Consider the following 22,960-nt stretch of genomic DNA (forward strand, 5'->3'; position numbering starts at 1 on the left):
CCTCCACCTGCAGGGAAGCATCTTCCTCTCCTGTCCCACCTCTGCTTCCCTCCTTACCCCCCACCTTGCACCCCTCTTCCCTTGTATTAGGTTTCTAGCACCGCTGTAACCGAGCGTCCCAAACAGGGTGGCCTGAGACAACAGAAGGGTATTGTCTCATGGTTCTGGAGGCTAGAGGTTCAAAACTGAGCCCTTCCTTGCCTCTTCCAGCTTCTGGGGGTGGCCTTGGCGGTCCCTGGCGCGTGGCTCCCGTTGTGTTGCAAGTGGACCCACCCGCCCCAGATAATCCAGAAGATTCTCCCCGTCTCCACAACTTTTACCGAGCTTATCTTTTTATTTAAAAATGTTTAATGTTGGGGCGCCTGGGTGGCGCAGTCGGTTGGGCGTCCGACTTCAGCCAGGTCACGATCTCGCGGTCCGTGAGTTCGAGCCCCGCGTCGGGCTCTGGGTTGATGGCTCAGAGCCTGGAGCCTGTTTCCGATTCTGTGTCTCCCTCTCTCTCTGCCCCTCCCCTGTTCATGCTCTGTCTCTCTCTGTCCCAAAAATAAATAAACGTTGAAAAAAAAAAATTTTAAAAAAAAAAATTAAAAAAAAAAAAAAATAAAAATGTTTAATGTTAATTTTTGTGAGAGAGAGAGAGAGAGAGAGACAGAGTGCGGGCAGGGGAGGGGCAGAGAGAGAGGGAGACACAGAATCTGAAGCAGGCTGTCCAGACTCTCGGCTGTCAGCACAGAGTCTGACATGGAGCTCGAACTCACAAACGGTGAGAGCATGACCTGAGCCAAAGTCGGATGCTTAACCCACTGAGCCACCCAGGCGCCCCCACAACCTTAATTTAAACATAGCCACACATTCCTTTTTTGCCATGGAGAGTAACATTCATGGATCCCAGGGATTAGGATGTAGCTATTTCTCGGGGGTCAGGATTCTGCGAACCATACAGCCCTCTCTCTGAGCTCTAGGCTTGGGTGGCCGAAGGCCTCCCGGATGCCCCCTCCCTGGATGCTCAATGCGTTATTTTTAGTATAAGTATATCCCAAGTGTTGCATGGGACATACTTATCCTTTATACCAAAAAATTTTTTTTGTTTTTCAAAATTCAAAGTTAGCTAGTCATCCTGTGTTTTTTTTTTTCTGGCAACGCAACTACGAAGTTAAAATTGTTACGGGGCGCCTGGGTGGCTCAGTCGGTCAAGCGCCCAGCTCCCGATTTCGGCTCGGGTCACAATCTCACGGCGGTGAGATCGAGCCCCCGGTCGGGTTCCGCGCTGAGCGTGGCGCCTGCTTGGGATTGTCTCTCCCTCCCTCCCTGCCACTGCTCCTGTGTGCATGCTCTCTCTCTCTCAAAAAAAAAAAATTTGTTAGAAATAAAACTTCCCGTCTTGTCACGTCCCCTGCCGTTCGCCATCCCTTCCCACCAGATGGAGCCCTGGTCACATTGATTATCACCTTAGCCTGTCTCCTTAGGAGAGGCGACCTCTAGCATTGCCTCCTGGTATTTGCACGATCCTGGGGTCTATGCCCCTGTGAGTGTAGGCTGGTCCTGGTGACAGGCTTCTAACAAATAAATGGCGAAAGGGATGGGATGCCCCTTCAGGGACTAGGTTACAAAAAGACTGACTTCTGTCCTGGCCACACTCTCTGTCTTGCGGGGCCTGGCTGCCATATTGGGAGCTGCTGGATGGACAGGCCCAGGGGCGGGGACTCATGTCTGTCCCCAACAGCCTGTGAGCCCCTGAGGCCTGCCCACGGCCAGGTGAGTGAGTTTGGAAGCAGTCTTCCGCCTCGAGATGACAGCAGCCTTTAAAAAAAAAAAATTTTTTTTTTTAATGTTTATTAATTTTTGGAAGGGGGGCGGGTAGGGGCACAGAGCGAGGGAGACACAGAATCGGAAGCAGGCTCCAGGCTCTGAGCCGTCAGCACAGAGCCCGACGCGGGCCTCGAACCCACGGACCGCGAGATCACGACCCGAGCCGAAGTCGGACGCTTCACCAGCCCAGCCACCGGGCACCCCAGCCAAGGCCTCAGCTCCGTCCCTCCTACATGAACGCCCTTGACATTGGACACATCAGGATGAGTGGGAGAAACACTGTTCCGTAGAAACTTCGCTTCTGACGGAAGGAACAATCAGAGGAAGGGTGGCTATTTTGGGGTCCAGAAACAACAAATCTAGAAGAGCCTTGGGCTCTTATTTCAAAGTGCTCGTGGAAGGGAAGTGATCCTTTCCTGATGTGACGGAGAAGACCCACGACGATTTATTCTTTAAAAAATTGAGGCCAGGGGCGCCTGGGTGGCGCAGTCGGTTAAGCGTCCGACTTCAGCCAGGTCACGATCTCGCGGTCCGGGAGTTCGAGCCCCGCGTCGGGCTCTGGGCTGATGGCTCGGAGCCTGGAGCCTGTTTCCGATTCTGTGTCTCCCTCTCTCTCTCTGCCCCTCCCCCGTTCATGCTCTGTCTCTCTCTGTCCCAAAAATAAATAAACATTGAAAAAAAAATTAAAAAAAAAATAAATAAAAAATTGAGGCCGGTTAACCTCGTCGTCACCATGGCAACGAACAGCCAAGGGAGACAGCCAACCAGAAACGTAGGCTGCCTTGGGGGGGGCGTTTTTCTTTGGCTATTGCAACAATTTCTAAGAGACTCTCCCAGGCTCTTGTTCAAATTCTTTCCAAGGACAGGCTTAAGTGAACAAGGGAACCGGCGAGGTTGGTAACGGAGGCTACTGGCTGCACAGGAAAACCGGATAGATGCTTGGGGAATGGTTTCAATCTGTCACCTTCTTGAAGCCGATTCTTCCCCGCCCCCCCCCCCCCCCGGAAGCTGATTCTGTAGATGGATTTTATGATGCAAAATAGTATCTCTCCCACTGCCACTGCGGGAGAGAAAGAATATCTCCATCTCTCTCTCTCTTTCTCTCTCGATGTTTAAAAATTATTCTTGCAGTGGGCATGAGGTCACGTCAGTCACCGATAGTGTTGATTGGCTGATCTGACAGCCACGAACAACTCCTCTCCCATTTACCACCTCATACCAAAGTGGTGAAAAAAGCCAGCTGTCCTGTTTCCTAGACTCCTTTGTAGGGGCAGGTAGGCAGTGACCCAGTTCTGGCCGATGAGTGTGCTGGCCGCTTTTGGGAAATAGGTTTGTGACTGGATAAAAGAGGAGAAGCAGGATAGGAGAGGGCTGTCACCACCCCACCTATCCATTTTTTTACCTGTTGTGGGAGAAGGTGATGTCCGGAGCTCAGCAGCCATGTTGTGACCGTGAGGCAATAAACTGGAAGGCAAAGAACAACAATCGGAGGAATAGAACAATTCTGGGTTCTCAATAGCATACTTGGCCTGCTAACTAAACCCAGAAGCCTCTTTCCTCCAAAGCTGTAATTAAGAAACTAAGAAATATCTTTATATCTTTATGCCTGCTATCAGTTTGGTTTTCTCTGATTTGTAACCAAAACATCCCTAGCTGACCCGTGCTCACACTCGAGCAGGGCTCCCAAACTCAAATATCCAGAGAGAGACCAGGCAGCTGATGTGAGGGAGAGAAGTGGGCCGAACGGGGACTCTAGGCGCCTCTAGATTTTGTTCAAGTAGAAGAGAGAACTTCTTTGGGGGTGCCTGGGTGGCTCAGTCGGTTAAGCATCTGACTTTAGCTCAGGTCACGATCTCCCTGTTTGTGAGTTTGAGCCCTACTTTGGCCTCTGCACTGTCAGCACAGAGCCCACTTTGGATCCTCAGTCTTCCTCTCTCACTGTTCCTCCCCACTTGTGCGCATTCTCTCTCTCTCTCTGTCTAAAAAATAAACATTGAAAGAAAGAAAGAAGGAAAGAAGGAGAGAAAGAAAGAAAGAAAGAAAGAAAGAAAGCAAGCAAGCTTTTTTGACCTTAATCAGCCTCACCCTGGTCAGGGGGTAGTCAAGCGACTCAGTACTGGCCAAAGGTACATAAAAGGAGGTCTGCCGAGGAATTCTGGGAGAAGGCGTTCCCACCCTTAACGAAGAGAAATGTCCTGCTTTCTGCGGTCCCCTGCTTCCTGTCTTTGAACACGGTGTGTGATGTGATGTCTGGAGCTGCTGCAGCTATCTTGTGACTCTCTTCTTGTGAGGAGAGGCCAGGAGAATCACAGACTCTGAAACTGACATTGTTGGGCTGCTAATTCAAACCCCAGCAACTTCCACTGCTTGACTTTCTTGCCTGTGTGTGAGCCACTATATGCTGAAGATTCTGTGACTCGTCCCGGAAAATCTCTTTAATGGTGCACTGGGCTTCCTTTTTTGCCCTGTAATGATTCTCCGCTGTAATTTCACTGCCTGTCTCACTGTTCCCTAGATCTAGACAGGGCAGAAACTGCAGATTCCTGCACAGGCAGAAGGTGCTTTCCAGAAAAGAAGGAATTTGCCCGTGAGGCCATTACAGACCTTTTGCCACTTACCCCCAAGCCAAATCCTAATGCAGGAGCCCGCGCTGGGATGGAGAATTGGAGAAAATCAGCTAGCCCGTTGCTTTCGCAGGAACTTCTGAGGGAGCCACGTGTCCCCCGCTGCATGTGTGGCTTTCACTTTCATGAGTTAGGCAGGAGATGAACCAGGAATGGTCGGGATCTCCGTGCTGCTTTCAGACTCTGCCCACACACTCTCGGATGCTCTTCCCTTCCAGAGGCGGAGCTTACGTCTACTCCCCGTGAGTGAGGTCTGGACACAGAGGCTCACTTTCAACAAACGGAAAAGGGCAGGAGTGGCTGCGTGTGGCTTCTGAGGCATAGTATGAGGAGGCATCGAGGCCTCCGTGCTCTCCCTCTGCCAACGCGCGTTCTGGGGGCAGCCGACTGCCGCGTCAGTCCCCCAGGGAGGCCTACGTGAGGAGAGGCACTGGCTGTCCAGCCAACAGCCACGGGGAGTGAGCCATCTGGGAAGCACGCCCTCCGGCCCCGGACAAGCCTTCGGATGACAGCGGCCCCACGCCGACATCCTGATTGCACATTCAGGACAGACCTCGAGCCAGAAGCACCCAGAGGCAGCTCCCAGATTCCTGACCCTCAGAAAATGTGAGATAGGAACCCACATTGTTGCTTTACGCTGCTAGGCTTGGGGACAATTTCCAACCCAGCAATAGGTGACCCGTACAGACGCTTCGTGGTTCCCCGTCCTGGTTCCGGGGAATACGCTCTGTTAATTTCTTGGGAGCAGTATCACTTAGGGGGATAGAGTATCTGTTATCCTCTTTGTTTTATGATTTTCCCTTCATCCCTAATCACGTCCAAAGATTCCATACCTGTGCTTCATGAACGCTGTAGCAACAGAACTCGGAATCGGAGTCGGTGGTGGCTGAAGAAGCCATAAAGCCCACCGAGGAACCTTGGCATTGATAGGACAGATCCGAGACACGTGTCTCCCTGCGTGGCCTTCACCCTCAGTGAATACGGTGGGGGCCCAGACCCCAAAAGAGGGGGCCGGGGAGGAGAGGAGGATGGAGTTTGAAACAGAATTGGATGGGGGTGCCTGGGAGGCTCAGTCAGTCGAGCGGCCGACTTCGGCTCAGGTCACGATCTCGCGGTTCGGGAGTTCGAGCCCCGCCTGGGGCTCTGTGCTGACGGCTCGGAGCCTGGAGCCTGCTTCGGATTCTGTGTCTCCCTCTCTCTCTGCCCCTCCCCCGCTTGCGCACACACACACACACACACACACACTCTCTCCCTCTCTCGAAAATTAAATGAATGTCAAAAAAACTTTTTTTCATTTTAAAAAATAAACAGGATTGGAGGGACTTTTCTCAGGGGAAAGGAAGATTGTAGGTGGTCCATACAGGTGCGGACACAAAATGAAAAAGTTTCGTGTCTCCCCACTCTGCACCCACTCGATTTCAGAGCTCTCAGGGACATCAGTGTGTCCAGCCTGGAGCTGGGGAAACCCATTTTCAACCGGCTTCCTCGGCCGGTCCCTGTTGGGGAGGGGACCAGGTCTTTCTGCTCTCTCTCTTTCGTCCAGAGAAGATGGCTGGAGGCAGAAATGACACAAAAATACTTAAAACCCATATGGCCAGCACCCAGCCATCAGAGGGTCGCTGGCTAGAATCCCCGCTAGAGCACAGACCAAGGACCAGGGGGCCAAGTGGGTTATCAGCCTTGAACGTGGGGCCCTCTTATCTCCAAATTACAAACGCGTCCCTGCTCTGGGCCTGAGAAGCCTGGGTGTGGACAAGGCTTGTATTGGGTGAGGCAACCCGGGGCGGGGAGTGGTGGGTGTGTGTGGGGGGGAACAGGCTGCAGATTGGTGACAGGGCAGTCCCAGGGTGGCGGCCCAACCTCAGACACTCCCCTCCCCCTTCGTCCAGAGCACATTGAGACCAGACCAGAAGGCTCCATTCGCTTTCCTGAGGGGCCCCGGGGGACAGGGGCTCCAGGAGAGGAGCCCAGGGATGCTCCGCCCTCCTGCCCCGCCCCCAGGCGGCTGCAGAGGCCACTCAGACCAGGGCCATCGCCCCCAGGGAGGACGGGCTTCCTCCCCAGCCCCAGGGCATCCTGACTGCTGCCAGGTGATCTCAGTCACTGTCCCATGGAGGTCCCTGCAGCCCTAAAGGAGACTCCTCCCCGTGTAACTGAAGCATTCTGGTGTCCCGAGGTGGGGGTCGGACAGTGCAGTCCGGCCGTGGGGACACCCCCAGCCCCCTGTGCCTTCCTGGAGACGTGGAGGGAGGGCCCTCCTGGCACGATGGGCCCGTCACCACCTGGGGACGGGAACTCTGGCCCAGGCTGGACTGGCCCTGCTCCCTCAGGCGCCGCCTCGGGGTCCTTCCCGTGTTTAATTCACTCAGAGGGAGAAACGGGGACCCTTCATCCTCTTAAGCCGGGGCTGCAAGGCCAGCGCCTAGGGGTCGGTCAGCCCACGGGACCCGAGGAAGGGGACAGCTGTAGGGACAACGGGGATGGGGGGTGAGGGGACCCCAGGCCTGTTGGAAGTGTGCTGCCCTCACTGCCACAGACAGAAGCCAGAAATCGGGATTTTATGTGATCTACCCAGAGGTGCAAATTTTGGCCAATAATTGAGGATGTCTGGGAATCCCTGGGCGGCCTGAGTGGAAGATTCAGCCCGGGACGGTGGCAGGTGGCCGGCCTTGGCCTTGAAGAGCTGGGTCCCTTGTCTCAGCTGTGGCTGAGGGGGGCAGGGCTGCTGCTCTTTCCTCTTGCTTCCTCCTCCTCCTCCCCTGCCCCCACCCTTCCCACCTCTCCTCTCTCCTCTTCTCCCACAGGACCTCTCCCCTCCCCTAGGGGCTGCCCCCTCTGCCCCTCACATTCCTCTTTCTGGAATCATCTCCTCCCCCAAGCAGGGAGGATCAGCCTTCAGGCCTCGGCTACACGTGGGGAGAGTGGGTGTCAACCCGCTGCCCAGCTGGGTGGCGGGGGCTCCATCCCAGATCCCAGGCCCCCGTGAGACCTGCTGGAGTGGGGGGACAGTGGCCCACAGACGCTGGCCAGAAGCAGGTCTCCGGAACCCTGGGGGCCTCCGGAGAGCCAGAAGGAACTCTCTGGCATGGCTGGCCTCCCCACTGCCCCATGTCCCCCCACTGCCACCTCCCCCCCATGCTAACCGGGTGCCACCTGGGTGGCCCGAGACACCGGCCCATCACCTGGGGCTGCTGCCTTCCGGAGGGGCAGAATCTCTCTCCTTCTTCCCTGGGGATCATCCCGCCACCTGCAAAGGAGGGACAGAGAGGGACCCGGGAGGCCGGCGGCGGGTGGCTCAGCAGAGCGCGGGTCCCAGGGTGAAGCCGGGAGGCCGCCTCTGTCGCAGGGCGTCGGGGGAGGGGGTTGCCGGGATGCGGGTTGCCTGCACGTGCCGGGGTGGGGGTGGGGGGGCAGGAAGGCCGGCTGCAAGACGGCTTCGACGGCCGCCTCCTCCAGGCCCTCCGGGATGCCGGTGACCAGTAGGGCCCCGTGCATGTCCGCGCGCAGCCCCCTGCCCCAGTGGCCCAAAAGCCTCGCGCCCATGGTGCCTCCTGCCCACGGGCACAGATCGCGGGCGGGGGGAAGCCCGCAGCGGACTCGGGCTGGGGCGCCCTGTGCAAATCCGGCCCTGGAACAGCACTGCAGGCCTTGGGGTTCAGGTTCCAGCGAATGTGGCAAGGCTGAGAACCGGGGGTCTCGGGGCTCCCTCTGCCTCTAGCCGGCTGACGCGGCGGCCTTTCTGACGCCCCCTCTTCTGGGCTGTTGGAGGCTCCGCGGGGGGTGGGGGGGAGCTTACGGTGTCTTTGCTGGTTTGACCAGGCTCCCTGCAGGCTTGGCCGTGAGACCAGCCTGGGTGAGGTGTCTGGGAGCAGCCCCCTCCCCCCCACCCCCTCCCCCCAACTGCCGGCCCCTCCTGGGTTGGATCCCTGGTCTCCAGCTCCAGCCAAGTGTGAAACAGGCACCGCCTTCTTCTTCATTCTGGCAGTTTCTCTCTGCCAAGCCTGGTGCTGGCATCCGTCTCTCTCCGAGGTGGCTGTTGCCATCTCCATGGCAACCACTTTTAGGCTGTTGCCAGGGGCTGAGCATTTGTGTTAAAGAGCTCACTGGGCCCTTTCATGATTCAGGACGGTGCATCTCACCCAGAGAACTGGGTCTCACTGACCCGGGGCCAATCTCCTGGAACCGGGCTTTTAATGGGGGGTGGGGGGGTTACTCTGCATCTGGGGTGAGTTTAATGTTCAGGGCCGGAGGGCAGGGTCTGAACTGAAGCTAAAGCTGGGTGTGACAGGGCAAGAGAAGCCTTGCTCAGGCAGGGCTGCATGCCCCGAGGTGGCTGGATGAGACCCAGGCTGAGCGGGCGGGGCTTTGGGCTTCCGGGGAGAGCCCCTGGGACACCACTAATAATCATATCATAGGGACCCCTAGGAGCTCACTTTAATAATATCTCAATAACTGCCCCCATGGACACTCAAAGCGCTGCCCCAGTGTGTTTCAGGGCTGCCGCACCCCACGATGCTTCCAGAAGGGTCTCCTCAAGCCCCAGGCTTTGCCCCTCCTCTCCCCTGCCCTCCCCTCCTCTCTGGGCACACTGTGGTGGTGAGCCAGTCCCAGACCACAGGAGGAACGCCCCTCCTTCTATCTGGGCAAGATATGAGGTGTGAAACCAGTGATTTTCTTTTTCTTTTTTAGGTTTATGTATTTTTGAAAGAGACAATGTTCGAGTGGGGGAGGGGCAGAGAGAGAGAGAGGGGATACAGAATCTGAAGCAGGCTCTGCGCTGTGCTGTCATCACAGACCCGACATGGGGCTCGAACTCACGAACCGTGAGATCATGACCTGAGCTGAAGTTGGACACTTATCTGACTAAGCCACCTGGGTGTCCCTCTTTTTTTTGAGAGCGAGGGGGGGGGGAGGGAGCACGTGAGTGAAGGGCAGAGAGAGAAAGAGAATCCCATGAGGATCAGAGAGAGAGAAAGAGAGAGAGAGAGAAGCGGGTCTTGCCCAAAGCAGGGCTCGAACTCCCGAACTGTGAGATCATGACCTGAGCCCAAGTCAGATGCTTAACCGACTGAGCTACCCAGGCGCCCTCAGTGATGTCTTTCTCCTCAGCCTACCTGTGGTCGAGATGCCAGTCTGCCCAAGCATGGGTCTGTCTTGCAAACACCGTGTCTGACAAATTGCTCGCTGATGGTCTGCTCCAGCGGGGGCAGTGAGACTGCCTTCACTGGTCCCCTGTTGGTATGAGACCTGGGGTCCCTGGAGGGAAGCGAGAAGCCCCAAGAACGTATGGCAAGTGGTGATGCTGGGTCTGAGAAATCGGGAAGACCCTTTTCTTTATCCCTCCAAGCCCTGTCCCAGCCCTTGGAGCCAGAGGTGTTATCTGGCAGGCACGGAGAGCCCCACTGCACACCTTCTTTTGGGGCAGGGCTTGCAGAATGTTTCAGGGGGCACATTACACAGCACTCGTTGGGTCCCAAGTGCAGAAACCCAAATTATCCTGGATTAAGCAGAAGAGGGAATTCATCGGCTCGTGTTACTATAAATGTTCGGGTTGATTGGCTTCAGGCATGGCTGGTTCCAGGGCCCTTTCATTCATTTATTCAGCCAGAGACTGAGGACCGACTCCCATTGGATCAGTTGGGTCACGTGCCTGCAATCACAGAGATTGGGAAGGCGAATGAGTTCTCTGATTGGCCAGGCTTGGGTGTGTGAGGGTTAGTGGTCCCCACAGGAACCACCTGGTCTGTGGTGGGGGAGGGGGTTCCCACAATCACATAGAGACGTGAGCATTATCAGGGAAAGGCCTGGATTCTCAGGGGGAAATGGGTCGGAAGAGCTGAAGCCGGTTCTGGGTCAGGGAACAGCGGCTCCCTCCCCAGAACGGCTGCGCATCTCCTGGGTGAGGGTCACTGCTCTCCCTCCCGCGGGAGGTGACACCGAGCTGAGCCTGAAGGGAGGAGGTGGCCCTCTGCGGGGTAGCGTAAGGGAAGAAGTGCCTTCCAGGTGGTTGGTTTACAAGGGCCCCAGTGGCCAGATGGAATGGTTGGGGGAGGGGGGGGGCGGAGTGTGGCTAAGTGGGGGGGGGGGGGGGGAGTGTCAGGGCCAGGCCCGTGGGGACTGGTGGATGTGACCAAGGAGCACAACTTTGTTGGGTCACCAAGGTCAGAGCTGGAAGCTTCTTTTCAGTTTAGGTGCTGTGTGACCCTGGGAAAGTTAAACAACGCCTCTGAGCCTCGCTTTCCTCCTTCGTAAGTTACTCTGAGCTGCTGCGTGGAGTTAGGCGCCTGGCGGCCGAAGCGCACTCCTAGGACGCAGTGGGGCTTTGGGTAGAAAGGCTCCGCAGCAACCCTCTTCCTTACGATCCGGTTTTGTCTGTCGGGGAGCCTGAGGCCCTGCGGGAGGGATGTGCTGGCTCAGAGCGCCCTCTGGTGGGCGCTTGGGGACACGGCTCAGAAAAGAATGAAGCCAGAACTTTACAGATCCTTCCTCCTTCTCTTCTCTCCCCTCCTTTCTCCGTTGCTTTCTTGGCTCATCTTCCTTCCCCACACGCTCTCCCACAGCCTGCTCCCGCCTAGCGGGAGACCCAGCCACGACTGAGACAGCCCAGGCCCTGCCCTCCTGGGGTTCACAGTCCCTCGGGCGGTGGGGTGGGGGGACACAGGGCTCCCTCCCGAGGGGAGCTTCACGCGCGACCCCTGTGCTCCAGGCTGGACAGACCCCCGGGGAGGAGGGCAGGACTGCAGTGTGCAGGGGGCCTCAAGGGCCGCCGCGAGGAGGGCACTGGAGCCATAGAAAGGGGAGAGGCAGGGTCAAGTTTGTGACGCCTTGTGGAGGACGGGTGTGAGCTCCCTGCCCCCCCCCCCGCCCCGCCCCGCCCACGGGCGAGATAGATCCGATCCTTGAACCTGAGACCGCGGTGTCCTGCCTGGGACCCCCTCCCCCAACTCTGTCCCCCCGTCTTGGGCAAATGGCAGGTCCTACCACGGCGGGAAGGGAACAAGGAGCCATCACTTTGCACTCATTAGACAGACAAATCTTCGAAGGCTGGATAACGTCCCGCGTTGGGAGAGGGGGTCGGGGCCCGGGAATCCTCAAGCGCTAACGGTGGGGGCGTGAACGGGGACAGTCCTTGCACTGGGTGGCTTGGGGGACTCGGGAGAGGGAGCAGTCCACAGACCCTACCTCCCGGCAATCTGCATCTGGGACGCGTGCCAGGGACTGTCCCACTCGGCCCAAGAGGATGGGGCGAGGGTGTGGATCGTCACGTCTTTAGCAGCGTGGGGTGGGGGGCGGGGAGGCGGGAGAGATGCAGACAGGCGTGTGCCCCGTACTTCTGCTGGGTACCCCGCCACCCCCAACTTCGTGCCATAAAACCACAACTTTTGCTTACGCTCACGGATTCTGCGGTCAACAGCGCTGAAAGCGCGCCGTTGGGAACAGCTTCTCTCAGCCCTACGAGGTCTGGGGCCTTGGTTGAGGTGACACCAACGGCAAAGGTCTGGGAGCCCTTGGAGGCTTCGTCTCTCCTGTGACCAGGGCCTGGTGCGGGGTGGCCTGACCGGGGGACTGGCGTGCCTCCAAGCGGTCTATCCGTCTGAATCAGGCCTCCTCGCAGCCCGGCAGCTGAGTTGCACACAAAAGCCTTCTGTTCCTGGCCTTGGAAGCCCCAGGACATCCTTCCCGCCACACGTTATCACTGGGGGCAGCCGCAAAGCTCGCCCAGGCTCAGGTTCAAGGAAGGGGGATGCGGACCCCCACCTCTAGGGGCGACCCGGAACTTGCAGCCGTGTCTTAAAACCGTGATCGGGGGGGGGGGGGGGGGGGGCGCCTGGGTGGCGCAGTCGGTTAAAGCGTCCGACTTCAGCCAGGTCACGATCTCGCGGTCCGTGAGTTCGAGCCCCGCGTCGGGCTCTGGGCTGACGGCTCAGAGCCCGGAGCCTGCTTCCGATTCGGTGTCTCCCTCTCTCTCTGCCCCTCCCCCTGCTCGCGCTCTGTCTCTCTCTTTCTCTCAAAGATGCATAAAAACATTAAAAAACTAACTAACTTAACTAATTAAATAGCTCTTATTTTCCCAAATCAACCGATTCAAGAGGAGAATGGCGTCGTGTTACGTTCTCGCAAATCTCCTTCGTGCCTGATTCAACAGAGGTTACTGGAAATCCTCCTACCTGCTTCTGCGTTCAGCCCGTTGCAACATCGCCACGCCGCATAGCCTCTGGAGAATTCCACCGAACGCTGGGGAGAGACTGAGAGTGAAAAAGGCAAATAACGCGTTAGTCCTCTCGTGACCCCAGCTTTGATCCCATGGACCCCCTGAAGTGCCTCTGGGAACCCCTACGGGTTCCTGGAGCACACTATGAGAACCCCTGTCCCGATGGTTGCTTTTGCCATTTCACAAGCAGGCTCGGGTTTTTTATTTTGTTCTGTTTCCCTTCCCCTCAGACACAGGGAGGTGGGAGAGGAATTGTGCCAAGCATTTGATATGCCCTTCTCTTCCAGCTGTTTCTATGGGAACCGTGGAGGCAACAGCCAGGGCCGGGCAGGACATTCGGGCTTCCTATCGCCCTGCCTGGCTGGTGCCCGTGGGATCGTTCGCTCACAGGGCTCAGAGTTCAAGGCCTGCTCCGATCCTGTGCCCTGGAGCTTCTGCAAGGTTTCCGTTTCTTGGGTGCCACAGTCTTCTTCCGGAAGTTTCTGAGACTCTCTGATTCTCTACTTGGCTTCTGGGACCGTGTCCCCACCCACTCTGCCCCACTTCCCGCCCCCCCCCCCCACCCCGCCTCCCGGGAGAGAAAGGAATGGGGCCAGCTTCTGGGGGGACACAGCAGCCAGAAAGGGGGGTGAAGAGGACAGATGGTCGCACCTGCCGTTCATGACCAAGTGTGGATGTAGAGGTAAGGGGAGGGGAGGCCAGATGGAATTACTTGGAAGTGGGGCACAGACACTAGAACAAAAGCGGGCCTGGTCAGTGGCAATGAAAACCGTGTTTGGAAAGACGTGTCGTGGGGGCGCCTGGGTGGTTCAGTCGGTTAAGCATCCAACTTCAGCTCACGTTGTTGGACAAGTGAATAAAATACGCCAAAGGTGGCCCCATGGGGCTAAAACAAACTCTGGTCTCTAGCTTAGAGACCCCTCGTCTGGATTCTTCTTCCTTTGTTTGCTGCGTGCGCGAACCCTCCGCCCCGAAATATGGAGGCTTACAACTATAAATTACCCTTCCCGCTCGCATTCGGGGCTCAGATCTTTGGAGAAACGGTCTCCTCTGAGCCCACCGGTGTTAAATGAATCGCCGATCCACCAAGATCTCTGAGTGCCGCTTGGTTTTTCCGCCAGCGTTCCAGCCCGGTTCCGTAACAAGTTCAGGATCTCACGGTTTGTGGGTTCGAGCCCCGCGTGGGGCTCTTTGCTGACAGCTCGAAGCCTGGAACCTGCTTCGGATTCTGTGTCTCCCTCTCTCTCTGCCCCTCCCCTGCTTGCGCTCTGTCTCTCTCTCTCCGTGTCTCAAAAATGAAAAAAACTTTTTAAAAAATTTTTAAAAAAGATGCATCGTGTTTATGTACAAAGCAGAGTTGGACTCTGGGCTCAGATCCTTGTAAATCGATTCTGCACAGACGTGAATGCCTGGTGGTACATCTGAGGGGCATGGAAGATATGGAACAAGTCAGGGCTGTTCACGGGCGTCCCAGCAAGGAACCTGCTTGGGATTCCTTCTCTCCCTCTCTCTCTCTCCCTCCCTCAAGAATAATAAATTTAAAAAAATAATTGTTTCAAATTGATGATACGTAAGTGGTCGTATTGTGTACATTTCAGGATACATGAAATCCATTCTTTTTTTAAAAAAAAGATTTTATTTTATTGTTAAGATAGGGCGAGCAGGGGAGGGGCAGAGAGAGAGAGGAGGACAGAAGATCCAAAGCAGGCTCAGCGCTCACGCGGGGCTCGAACTCAGGAACTGAGCCATGAGGTCGTGACCTGAGCTGAAGTCGGTTGCTTACCCGACTGAGCCACCCAGGCGCCTGTTCTTAGAATGAAATGAAATCCCCCTGCTTCCTTGTATTTACTGAAGGCGGCCAGAGCAAATTCAATATTACACATGTGGCTTGCCTTTGGAGCTCCAATTAGATTTCTGTTGGACCACTTTGCTCTGGAGACAAGGGTCCCATCCACTGGGGGATCAGGAAGGGAAGAGAAGGGAAAAGCAGGGAACATAGGAAGGGCTTCAGGGGGGTTGGTAGGGAAGTGAGTAAGCAGTTTGGTCCCCCCCTCCCCGTAGCCATGGTAACATTGCTATAAACTCTCTTCCTACATACAAGAGAAAGAAAAAAGAAAAAAAAAAAAAAGCCCAAGGTGTTTGGATGCCTCATTTTATTTAACAAATGCTTATATAATGCTAAGTCCTCAATAAATGATTTCCACGGCGGTGACCTTCTAGGGAACACCCACTCTGGGCCAGCATCTGTTCCAAAGGGCTTTCTTCCATGGATCCTCCACTTTAACCCCCACCAGAGTCCTAGGAGGTAGGGTTCATGGTTATTGCCGTCTAACAGAGGAGCGGAACCCAGGCCTGGGGGCGGTTCAGAAACCTTCCCGGGATTGGGGGAGGCGGGGGGACTGGAGAAGGAGAACTAAGATAGACATGGGACGGCTGGACCACAGAGCCTGATTTCCATAGAGTGGGCGGATAAAGGATGTGGAAGAAACGTGTCTAGAGTACCTGTGATATTCACACCCGTGAATGGGCCCCGGCCAGGGGCAAATGCTTTCTCTGGGAACCGGAATTCAGGTCTGATCTCACTGAAGATTATACACATACAACATGATACACACACACACACACACACACACACACACACACACGACTGATTGTAGGTGCCATTTCCGACCCAGGAATACGAGCAAGAATGAAGCGTGGTCTCCGGGAATGAGGTCTGTATACCCTCAATGATATATACACCTCACATATGAAGCCCGCGGACCCTTACTGACGCGTGGGTGACACCCGTCACGCTGAACAGGGCTCCTTCCCCGAGAATGAGTCCTGGTACCACTGTGTGAGGCCAAGGCCTCCTAGACTTCGGCGTCACATCCTGACTTCCACCTTCACACAGGGGAGGGGATTACACCCGGCTGAAACCTGGACTGTCCCGAAGGGGACCGTGGAGGTCCGGTCCTGACGTCTCGCTGTCCCCTGTGGATTTGGCCTTTTTGGGCTCATCAGTGCAGGTGGGACCGCCTGTCTCCACGTTCTCCTTTCCTCCTGTCCTTTGGAGCAGCACTTTGGACCCCAGCGACGCTGACTCCCTCTCCAGCCTGCAGCGTTACCACGGAGACCTGGCCCAGCTGGGGGAGGGGCGCACCCATCCGCGCAGGCGTAGGACCTAGAAGTCGGGTCGCCTCGCCGTTGCTCGGATTGGAGAGCAGGTGAGCGCCCAGACTCGGCCGGGCCCCGCTCCCCTCCCCTCGCCCGCTAAGGTGACCACGGCGCCGCCGCCCTCCGGGGCCCCTGAGCAGGAGCGGCGTCACTCAGGCCGCTGTCAGGGAAAAAGGGCATCACAGCCTGGCTGGTGGCATCCCTGAACGTGACACGTAGCCCCCCCCTCACCCCCCCCCCACCGCGGATCCTTCAACAGCCCAGGAGAGGGGGCGTCAGAAAGGTCGCCGCGTCAGCCGGCTAGAGGCAGAGGGAGCCCCGAGACCCCCAGTTCTCAGCCTTGCCACATTCGCTGGAACCTGAACCCCAAGGCCTGCAGTGCTGTTCCAGGGCCGGATTTGCACAGGGCGCCCCAGCCCGAGTCCGCTGCGGGCTTCCCCCCGCCCGCGATCTGTGCCCGTGGGCAGGAGGCACCATGGGCGCGAGGCTTTTGGGCCACTGGGGCAGGGGGCTGCGCGCGGACATGCACGGGGCCCTACTGGTCACCGGCATCCCGGAGGGCCTGGAGGAGGAGGCCGTCGAAGCCGTCTTGCAGCCGGCCTTCCTGCCCCCCACCCCCACCCCGGCACGTGCAGGCTGTGCAACACTAGGGCCGCGAGGGACCAGAAGGCCGAGGCCGCCCGGTGGAGTTTGCAGGGGCCATAAATCACGCCTCCGTGCCCAGACAGATCCCGGGCAAGGGCGGCGTCCGGAGGGTTCTGTGTCACCACCGTGTGGAGGACACAAGGGTCCTGAGGCAGATGAAAGGCCTGCTGCTGGATGAGCAGCAGAGGCCCTCGGAGGCAGGCCACAGGCGCTGCAGGCCCCGGGGACACGCCCCCCTCTCCCGCTTGGCTTGGGAGACCCAGGCCCAGGGCTCAGGGCCCGCCCCTAGGAAGGCCGGCTCCCCCCAGGGAAGGGCCCCCGGGCTGGGCTCGCAGAAACACAGCCAGAGGCAACAGGTAGGTGGGCCCAGCAGGGCCAGGAGAGGGAGCCAGGCGGGAGCCCCACGACTCTCTGGGGATGGTGATCCGGGAGCTAGCCCAGGACGACCTGAGCGCTCCACGCCCGCTCCAGGAGGCAGCCAAGGAGCTCAGGAAGGAGTGGACCCTGCAGAGAGACGCGGGCGGAGGAGCGGGTCCCCGTGAGTTCTTGGCCCTGGCGACGGGACGGACGAAGCCAAGCAGGAGCCGGCGGAGGCAGAGCCTGGGGGGGCGAGGCCCTCAGCCTCCACAGCGAGAACCCCCGGCGTCCAGGGGGGTGCGGCCCGGCTTTAGTGGTCCTGCTGGCGGTGAGAGACACGTGGCAGCAGGAGCCCAGGGACAGCGACGCTCCCGAAAGCCAGTCACAGCGAAACGGGGAGGCAGGAGACGAGAGGGTGGACAGTCCCGAGTTTGTGGCCATCGCGGCCTGTGCGGACCCGTGGGCCCCGTGGGCCCGTGGCGGGGAGGGGAGATGCTGAAAGTCGCTTGGGTGAGGGAGTCACTGGGCTGGAGCGACAAGCGAGGCCAGACAGAGGCCCTCCCCGCGGTCTTGCCCGTCCCGCGCCGGGACACTCGGGGAGCCCGCGAGAAGGTGGACGAGGCGGGCCGCCGGGTGGACCCCGTGGTCCTGCGGAAGGCCACGGGCCGCGGGAGCCGCCGGGAGCGCATTTCCAGCCTGGCCGAGCCCGAGCCCCCCTCCACGGGCGCGGGGACCCGGCGGGGCTGACGAGCGACGCCAAGGAAGGCGCCTGGGAAGGCGGGAGGTGCGGGCGCGCGGGAGGCGAGCCGGGCGCGGGCTCGGAGGCGGCGGGGAGCGGGGAGTCGGGGCCCGAGGCCGGGGCGGGGGGGGGGGTCCAGGAGGCCGCGGGCCAAGCGGGCGCCGCCCCGTCGGGCTCGGGCAGGAGGCGGGGTGGGGGCAGGGGAGGCGGAGGCGGAGACCGCGGCAGGAGGGGAAGGCGGTGAACCGAGAAAAGAAGGGGCGCCGGGGCCCTTGCGGAGGCCCGCGAGGCCAGGGGTCAGCTGCTCACCCTCCCCCACCCCCGTCTCCAAGTCGGCCGGTAGTGAGAAGGGTCGTGGCGGCCAGAGACTGACCCCCCCAGTGCCGCTAGGGGAACCCGGAGACGCGCGGCCTCACCCTCCCCCCCCTCATCCCGGCAACCCCCTCCCCCGACGCCCTGCGACAGAGGCGGCCTCCCGGCTTCACCCTGGGACCCGAGCTCTGCTGAGCCACCCGCCGCCGGCCTCCCGGGTCCCTCTCTGTCCCTCCTTTGCAGGTGGCGGGATGATCCCCAGGGAAGAAGGAGAGAGATTCTGCCCCTCCGGAAGGCAGCAGCCCCAGGTGATGGGCCGGTGTCTCGGGCCACCCAGGTGGCACCCGGTTAGCATGGGGGGGAGGTGGCAGTGGGGGGACATGGGGCAGTGAGGAGGCCAGCCATGCCAGAGAGTTCCTTCTGGCTCTCCGGAGGCCCCCAGGGTTCCGGAGACCTGCTTCTGGCCAGCGTCTGTGGGCCACTGTCCCCCCACTCCAGCAGGTCTCACGGGGGCCTGGGATCTGGGATGGAGCCCCCGCCACCCAGCTGGGCAGCGGGTTGACACCCACTCTCCCCACGTGTAGCCGAGGCCTGAAGGCTGATCCTCCCTGCTTGGGGGAGGAGATGATTCCAGAAAGAGGAATGTGAGGGGCAGAGGGGGCAGCCCCTAGGGGAGGGGAGAGGTCCCGTGGGAGAAGAGGAGAGAGGAGAGGTGGGAAGGGTGGGGGCAGGGGAGGAGGAGGAGGAAGCAAGAGGAAAGAGCAGCAGCCCTGCCCCCCTCAGCCACAGCTGAGACAAGGGACCCAGCTCTTCCAGGCCAAGGCTGGCCACCTGCCACCGTCCCGGGCTGAATCTTCCACTCAGGCCGCCCAGGGATTCCCAGACATCTCAATTATTGGCCAAAATTTGCACCTCCGGGTAGATCACATAAAATCCCGATTTCTGGCTTCTGTCCGTGGCAGTGAGGGCCGCGCACTTCCAACAGGCCTGGGGTCCCCTCACCCCCCCCCATCCCCGTTGTCCCTACAGCTGTCCCCTTCCTCGGGTCCCGTGGGCTGACCGACCCCTAGGCGCTGGCCTTGCAGCCCCGGCTTAAGAGGATGAAGGGTCCCCGTTTCTCCCTCTGAGTGAATTAAACACGGGAAGGACCCCGAGGCGGCGCCTGAGGGGGCAGGGCCAGTCCAGCCAGTGCAGGAGCCGCCCAGGGTCTTGTGTTGAGAGGACGGAATGTCCCCAGGAGGGAGCTGCAGCCCAGCCCTGAGCCCCCAGGCTCTCGGCTCCGCGCTGTCCGGTCAGCACCTGCTGTCCCCGCGTAGCTGCTTCAGTGCCCGGCGGTGTCCGGGTGGGGAGGTGGACCCTCGTTCTGGGCTGGCTGCTGTTTCTCGTCCCCTGGTCCTGGGGCTGCGTGTGTGCCTGGGCCAGAGTTCCCGTCCCCAGGCGGTGACGGGCCCATCGTGCCAGGAGAGCCCTCCCTCCACGTCTCCAGGAAGGCACAGGGGGCTGGGGGTGTCCCCACGGCTGGACTGCACTGTCCGACCCCCACCTCGGGACACCAGAATGCTTCAGTTACACGGGGAGGAGTCTCCTTCAGGGCTGCAGGGACCTCCATGGGACAGTGACTGAGATCACCTGGCAGCAGTCAGGATGCCCTGGGGCTGGGGAGGAAGCCCGTCCTCCCTGGGGGCGATGGCCCTGGTCTGAGTGGCCTCTGCAGCCGCCTGGGGGCGGGGCAGGAGGGCGGAGCATCCCTGGGCTCCTCTCCTGGAGCCCCTGTCCCCCGGGGCCCCTCAGGAAAGCGAATGGAGCCTTCTGGTCTGGTCTCAATGTGCTCTGGACGAAGGGGGAGGGGAGTGTCTGAGGTTGGGCCACCACTCTGGGACTGCCCTGTCACTGCTTTGCCCCCAGTGTCCTTCCGTGGCCGTACCCCCACCCAGGCCCCTGGCCTAACTGCAGCCGTATAAATCCTGCCATCCTTGGACTTTTCTCTGCCCCCACTCCTGGCCTCCTTCTCCACCTCCAACCTCAGGCGTCTGTTGCTGTGTAATTGTCTCTTGGCGGGTCCGGGTCCCAGCCCTCCATAACCTTCAGGTCCTTGTCCCCGACACCGTTTCTTGGCCCACCCAGCTGCACTTTCTGGGGCCCAGCCATCACCCCTAAATCTGGTTCTTAACCCACTCCCCTCCTGCCTCCAATCTGGTGGCCCCTGTCCCTGCTCTATTCCCTAACCCCCAGGTTGGTCTCCCCCCAAGTCTACCTCACCCTGGTGCCCATGTGGATCCTTCACCCTGCTCTGTGGCCTGTTGCTGTCTATGCCCAGCACCCAACTCCCACGCTTCAGCTCAAGGCCTGTCCCCTGGCCCTTGTGCCATAGATCTGCCATGGACCCAGACTGAGGGGAACTATCTCCACTCCTCCCTGGGGTCCTGCCTCCCTTCGGAGTCCTCATCCATACATGGCTACAGGCCACAGAGGGGCCCTTTTAGATCAGTCTGATGTGTGATTCGGTGTCTCCCTTCCCCAAACCCTGTAGAGTTTTTCTTTGTCCCTACAGATTAACATTTGGGGCCTATTCCTGCCTCAGGGCCTTTGCACCTGCTGCCCACCCCCACCCCCCCCCACCCCTTCCGCGGCCTGGAGTGCTTCTCCCCAGGACATTTGCACGGCTCCATCCTTCACTTCAATCCAGCCTTTGTTCAACTGTCCCAGTCCCAGGGAGGGCTTCCCTGACCACCCCGCGAAAAATGTAACCCTCCCCTCACATGCCCCCTTTTTCAGAGCTCTGACAGCCACCTGCCACGCCCACGTGTTTTCAGATGACCCACGGACTGTATCTGTCGGAGGGGGAGGTTCGTGGAGGGAATGGGTGACGCGGGCATCGCCGGCCAAAGTGCAGAAGGGCAGGGCAGGTGGCCCAGGGGCCCCCAGGGGAGGTACCGCTGCAGCCCGGAGCCCAGGTCGCCACGCTGAAGGGTTCCACCAAGCAGCAGACTTCCCCGAGGAGGGACCCGGGAGCCCCGGGCCCGCGTCCCTGCCGCCCACGCCGCAGCGCGAGCGGCTCCCGGAGAGCTTCCCCCGCCCCCCGCCTTCCCGCTGTCCCCCGCGCCCGAGGGCCCGCGGCCCCGAGGACACCGAGGACACCTCTCGGTGGCGGCCGGGAGGAGGCGGGAGGGACGGGGCGGGCCGCGCGGGACCCGGAGCCGGACCCGGAGCCAGGCCCGGTGCTCGGCGCTGGCGCGGCGGCAGGACGCACGCCAAGTGCAGACCCTTGCGGAGCGTCGTGGGCCCGGGGACGGACAAAAGACGCTGCCGGAGAAGTGCACGCTGATGCACGACACCGGGAGGCCGCGGGGCGAGCATGCGCGGCGCAGGGTTTGCGATCGGCGCCTAGTTCGGGGGGCGGGGGCCAGGCAGCCCTCGCTGACAAGGCGACCTTTGGGCGAAGACCCGAAGAGGTGAGGGCTGGGGCGGGCCGGTGCCCGAGGGAGGCTCCTTCGGGAGGCGCGAGCCTAGGGGTCGCTCACGTGGGATCACGGACCCCACCGGGGCCAGCCTCCCGCGCTGTTTGTGTCCCCGCGGGGTCAGTTGGTGGGGGAGAGATTCGGGCCGTCGTGTGCGTCCTTATTGGATTCTGCGCACAGACTAGGCGTGGGGGAATTGGAGGAAGGCAGGTTTTCACTGCCATTTCCCAGACGAGGAAAGGGAGGCTCCGGGGCGGGGCAAGGGAGCTCGAACCCGGATTCGTCCTCCTCCGGGGCTCCCTCGCGGAACCGCGGAACCGTTCCAGACCACGTGGCCGCGGTGTCCCTTTACCCCGTCCCCGACCCCACCTCGGCCCGCACGCTCGGGCCGGACCCGTCCGCCCCGTCGGCCAGCTCGGGTCCCGGCGCTCCTGGGAACGGGGTCGGCTCCCACATCTTCCGCAGGGGAGGTCGAGGGCTCCGGGGTCGGCCGGCGCCGCCCCCTGCCCACGTCCCACCCCTCGCGAGAGGGGAGAGAGCCCGCACGACCTGCGGCTCCCGCGCCTCCCGCCAGGGGGCGCCCCAGGACCGCTGGTTAAAGGCGCGCGGCGCGGGCTCCCCCGGAGGGCGCCGGAGGCTGCAGCCACTGGCCCAGGACCTTAAAGGGCCAAAGCTCCACGTGGCCTTTGAACGTCAGGCAGCGGCCCGTCAAGGGAGTCCCGAGATCAGCAGCATCAGCCTCCGCTGGAGCTAGAGATGCATATCCTTGAGCCCACCCCAGACGGAAGGAATGACTTGGGGTTGGGATCCTGCAAGTCTGTGTCTTAGAAGGCCTTCCAGATGATTCTGATGCACGCCCAGCTTGAGACGGGCCTGCTGTGGGGTCTGATTATCTCCCGGAGCCCTGGGGGGATCCGTTCGCAGTCCCGGGTGCACAGTGGAATCATCTGGAAGCCTTAGGGCTCTGGATGCCCCAGCCACACCTGCGCCAGTTCGGTGAGCGTCCCTGAGCGTGCGGGCTGGGCGGGGGTGTTTGAAAGCTCCCGGGTCATTCCACACCAGCCAGGATGGGGAAACCACCGTCCCCGGGGGCCCCAATCAGGGCTGAGATGTCTCGTGAGGAACTGACCGCCTCTGGTGTATAACAGGAATAGGACAGACGATGTCCGTTGAGGCGGATTTGAATTCCAACACATTACATCTCCTTCAGTCCTTCACCAGCCCTGGGAGGAAAGCTCCGTATCTAGAAAGATCCCCCTTTCAGATGAGTAAGTAGGGGCACAAAGAGGTTAAGTAACCAGCCAAGTTTGCACAGCTTGTAAGGGTTGGTGCTAAGGGTGACCCAGGATCCAAATCCCTCCTTACTCTGTCCCCCCGAACGTCCCCCCATGACAGGTTTCTCTTGTCCTGTCACACCACCGTGTTGCAGGGTGGAGGTGTTCCATTATTTTTCCCTTTGGGGACATCTAGGGGTGGCTGGGCACATCCAGACAAAGCCTGGTCTGGAGACGACATTCTAGTTTTCTGGGGCTTCTCTCCAAGAAAATCCTGGTATGTTTGAAACCACAGCCCTGGAGGCATCAGGTGGGTTGCATTTGGGGACTGGGCCCTTCAAGCAGTAAATGAAATCCCCTTGGATTATAAA

At 59.8% G+C, this 22,960-nt stretch overlaps 2 protein-coding genes and 1 long non-coding RNA gene across 3 annotated transcripts in view; 1 reads left to right on the plus strand and 2 right to left on the minus strand.

The window, feature by feature from the left end:
• Nucleotides 1–2,816: 2,816 nt before the first annotated feature.
• Nucleotides 2,817–5,458, minus strand: LOC122494957. Its single transcript, XR_006300303.1, has 3 exons — nt 5,267–5,458; nt 4,428–4,686; nt 2,817–3,273 (listed from the first exon to the last, which is right to left on the minus strand). It is a non-coding gene; the product is annotated as an uncharacterized LOC122494957 (long non-coding RNA).
• A 6,954-nt stretch (nt 5,459–12,412) lies between these two features.
• The window catches only part of PNMA8C (PNMA family member 8C), a 28,570-nt gene continuing 18,022 nt past the window's right edge, over nt 12,413–22,960 (minus strand). The window contains exon 2 of the mRNA XM_043600517.1: nt 12,413–12,679. The gene's annotated coding sequence lies outside the window, so the exon portion shown is untranslated. The remainder of the gene's footprint in view (nt 12,680–22,960) is intronic.
• Nucleotides 15,527–17,588, plus strand: PNMA8B (PNMA family member 8B). Its single transcript, XM_043601014.1, is given in 7 exon segments — nt 15,527–16,414; nt 16,417–16,483; nt 16,486–16,662; nt 16,823–17,008; nt 17,011–17,049; nt 17,052–17,284; nt 17,287–17,588. Coding segments are annotated over 7 exon segments (1,104 nt in total). The 5' UTR covers nt 15,527–16,279; the 3' UTR covers nt 17,554–17,588.

The sequence above is a fragment of the Prionailurus bengalensis genome, chromosome E2 (assembly GCF_016509475.1).
Source record: "Prionailurus bengalensis isolate Pbe53 chromosome E2, Fcat_Pben_1.1_paternal_pri, whole genome shotgun sequence".
NCBI classification, from domain to species: domain Eukaryota; kingdom Metazoa; phylum Chordata; class Mammalia; order Carnivora; family Felidae; genus Prionailurus; species Prionailurus bengalensis.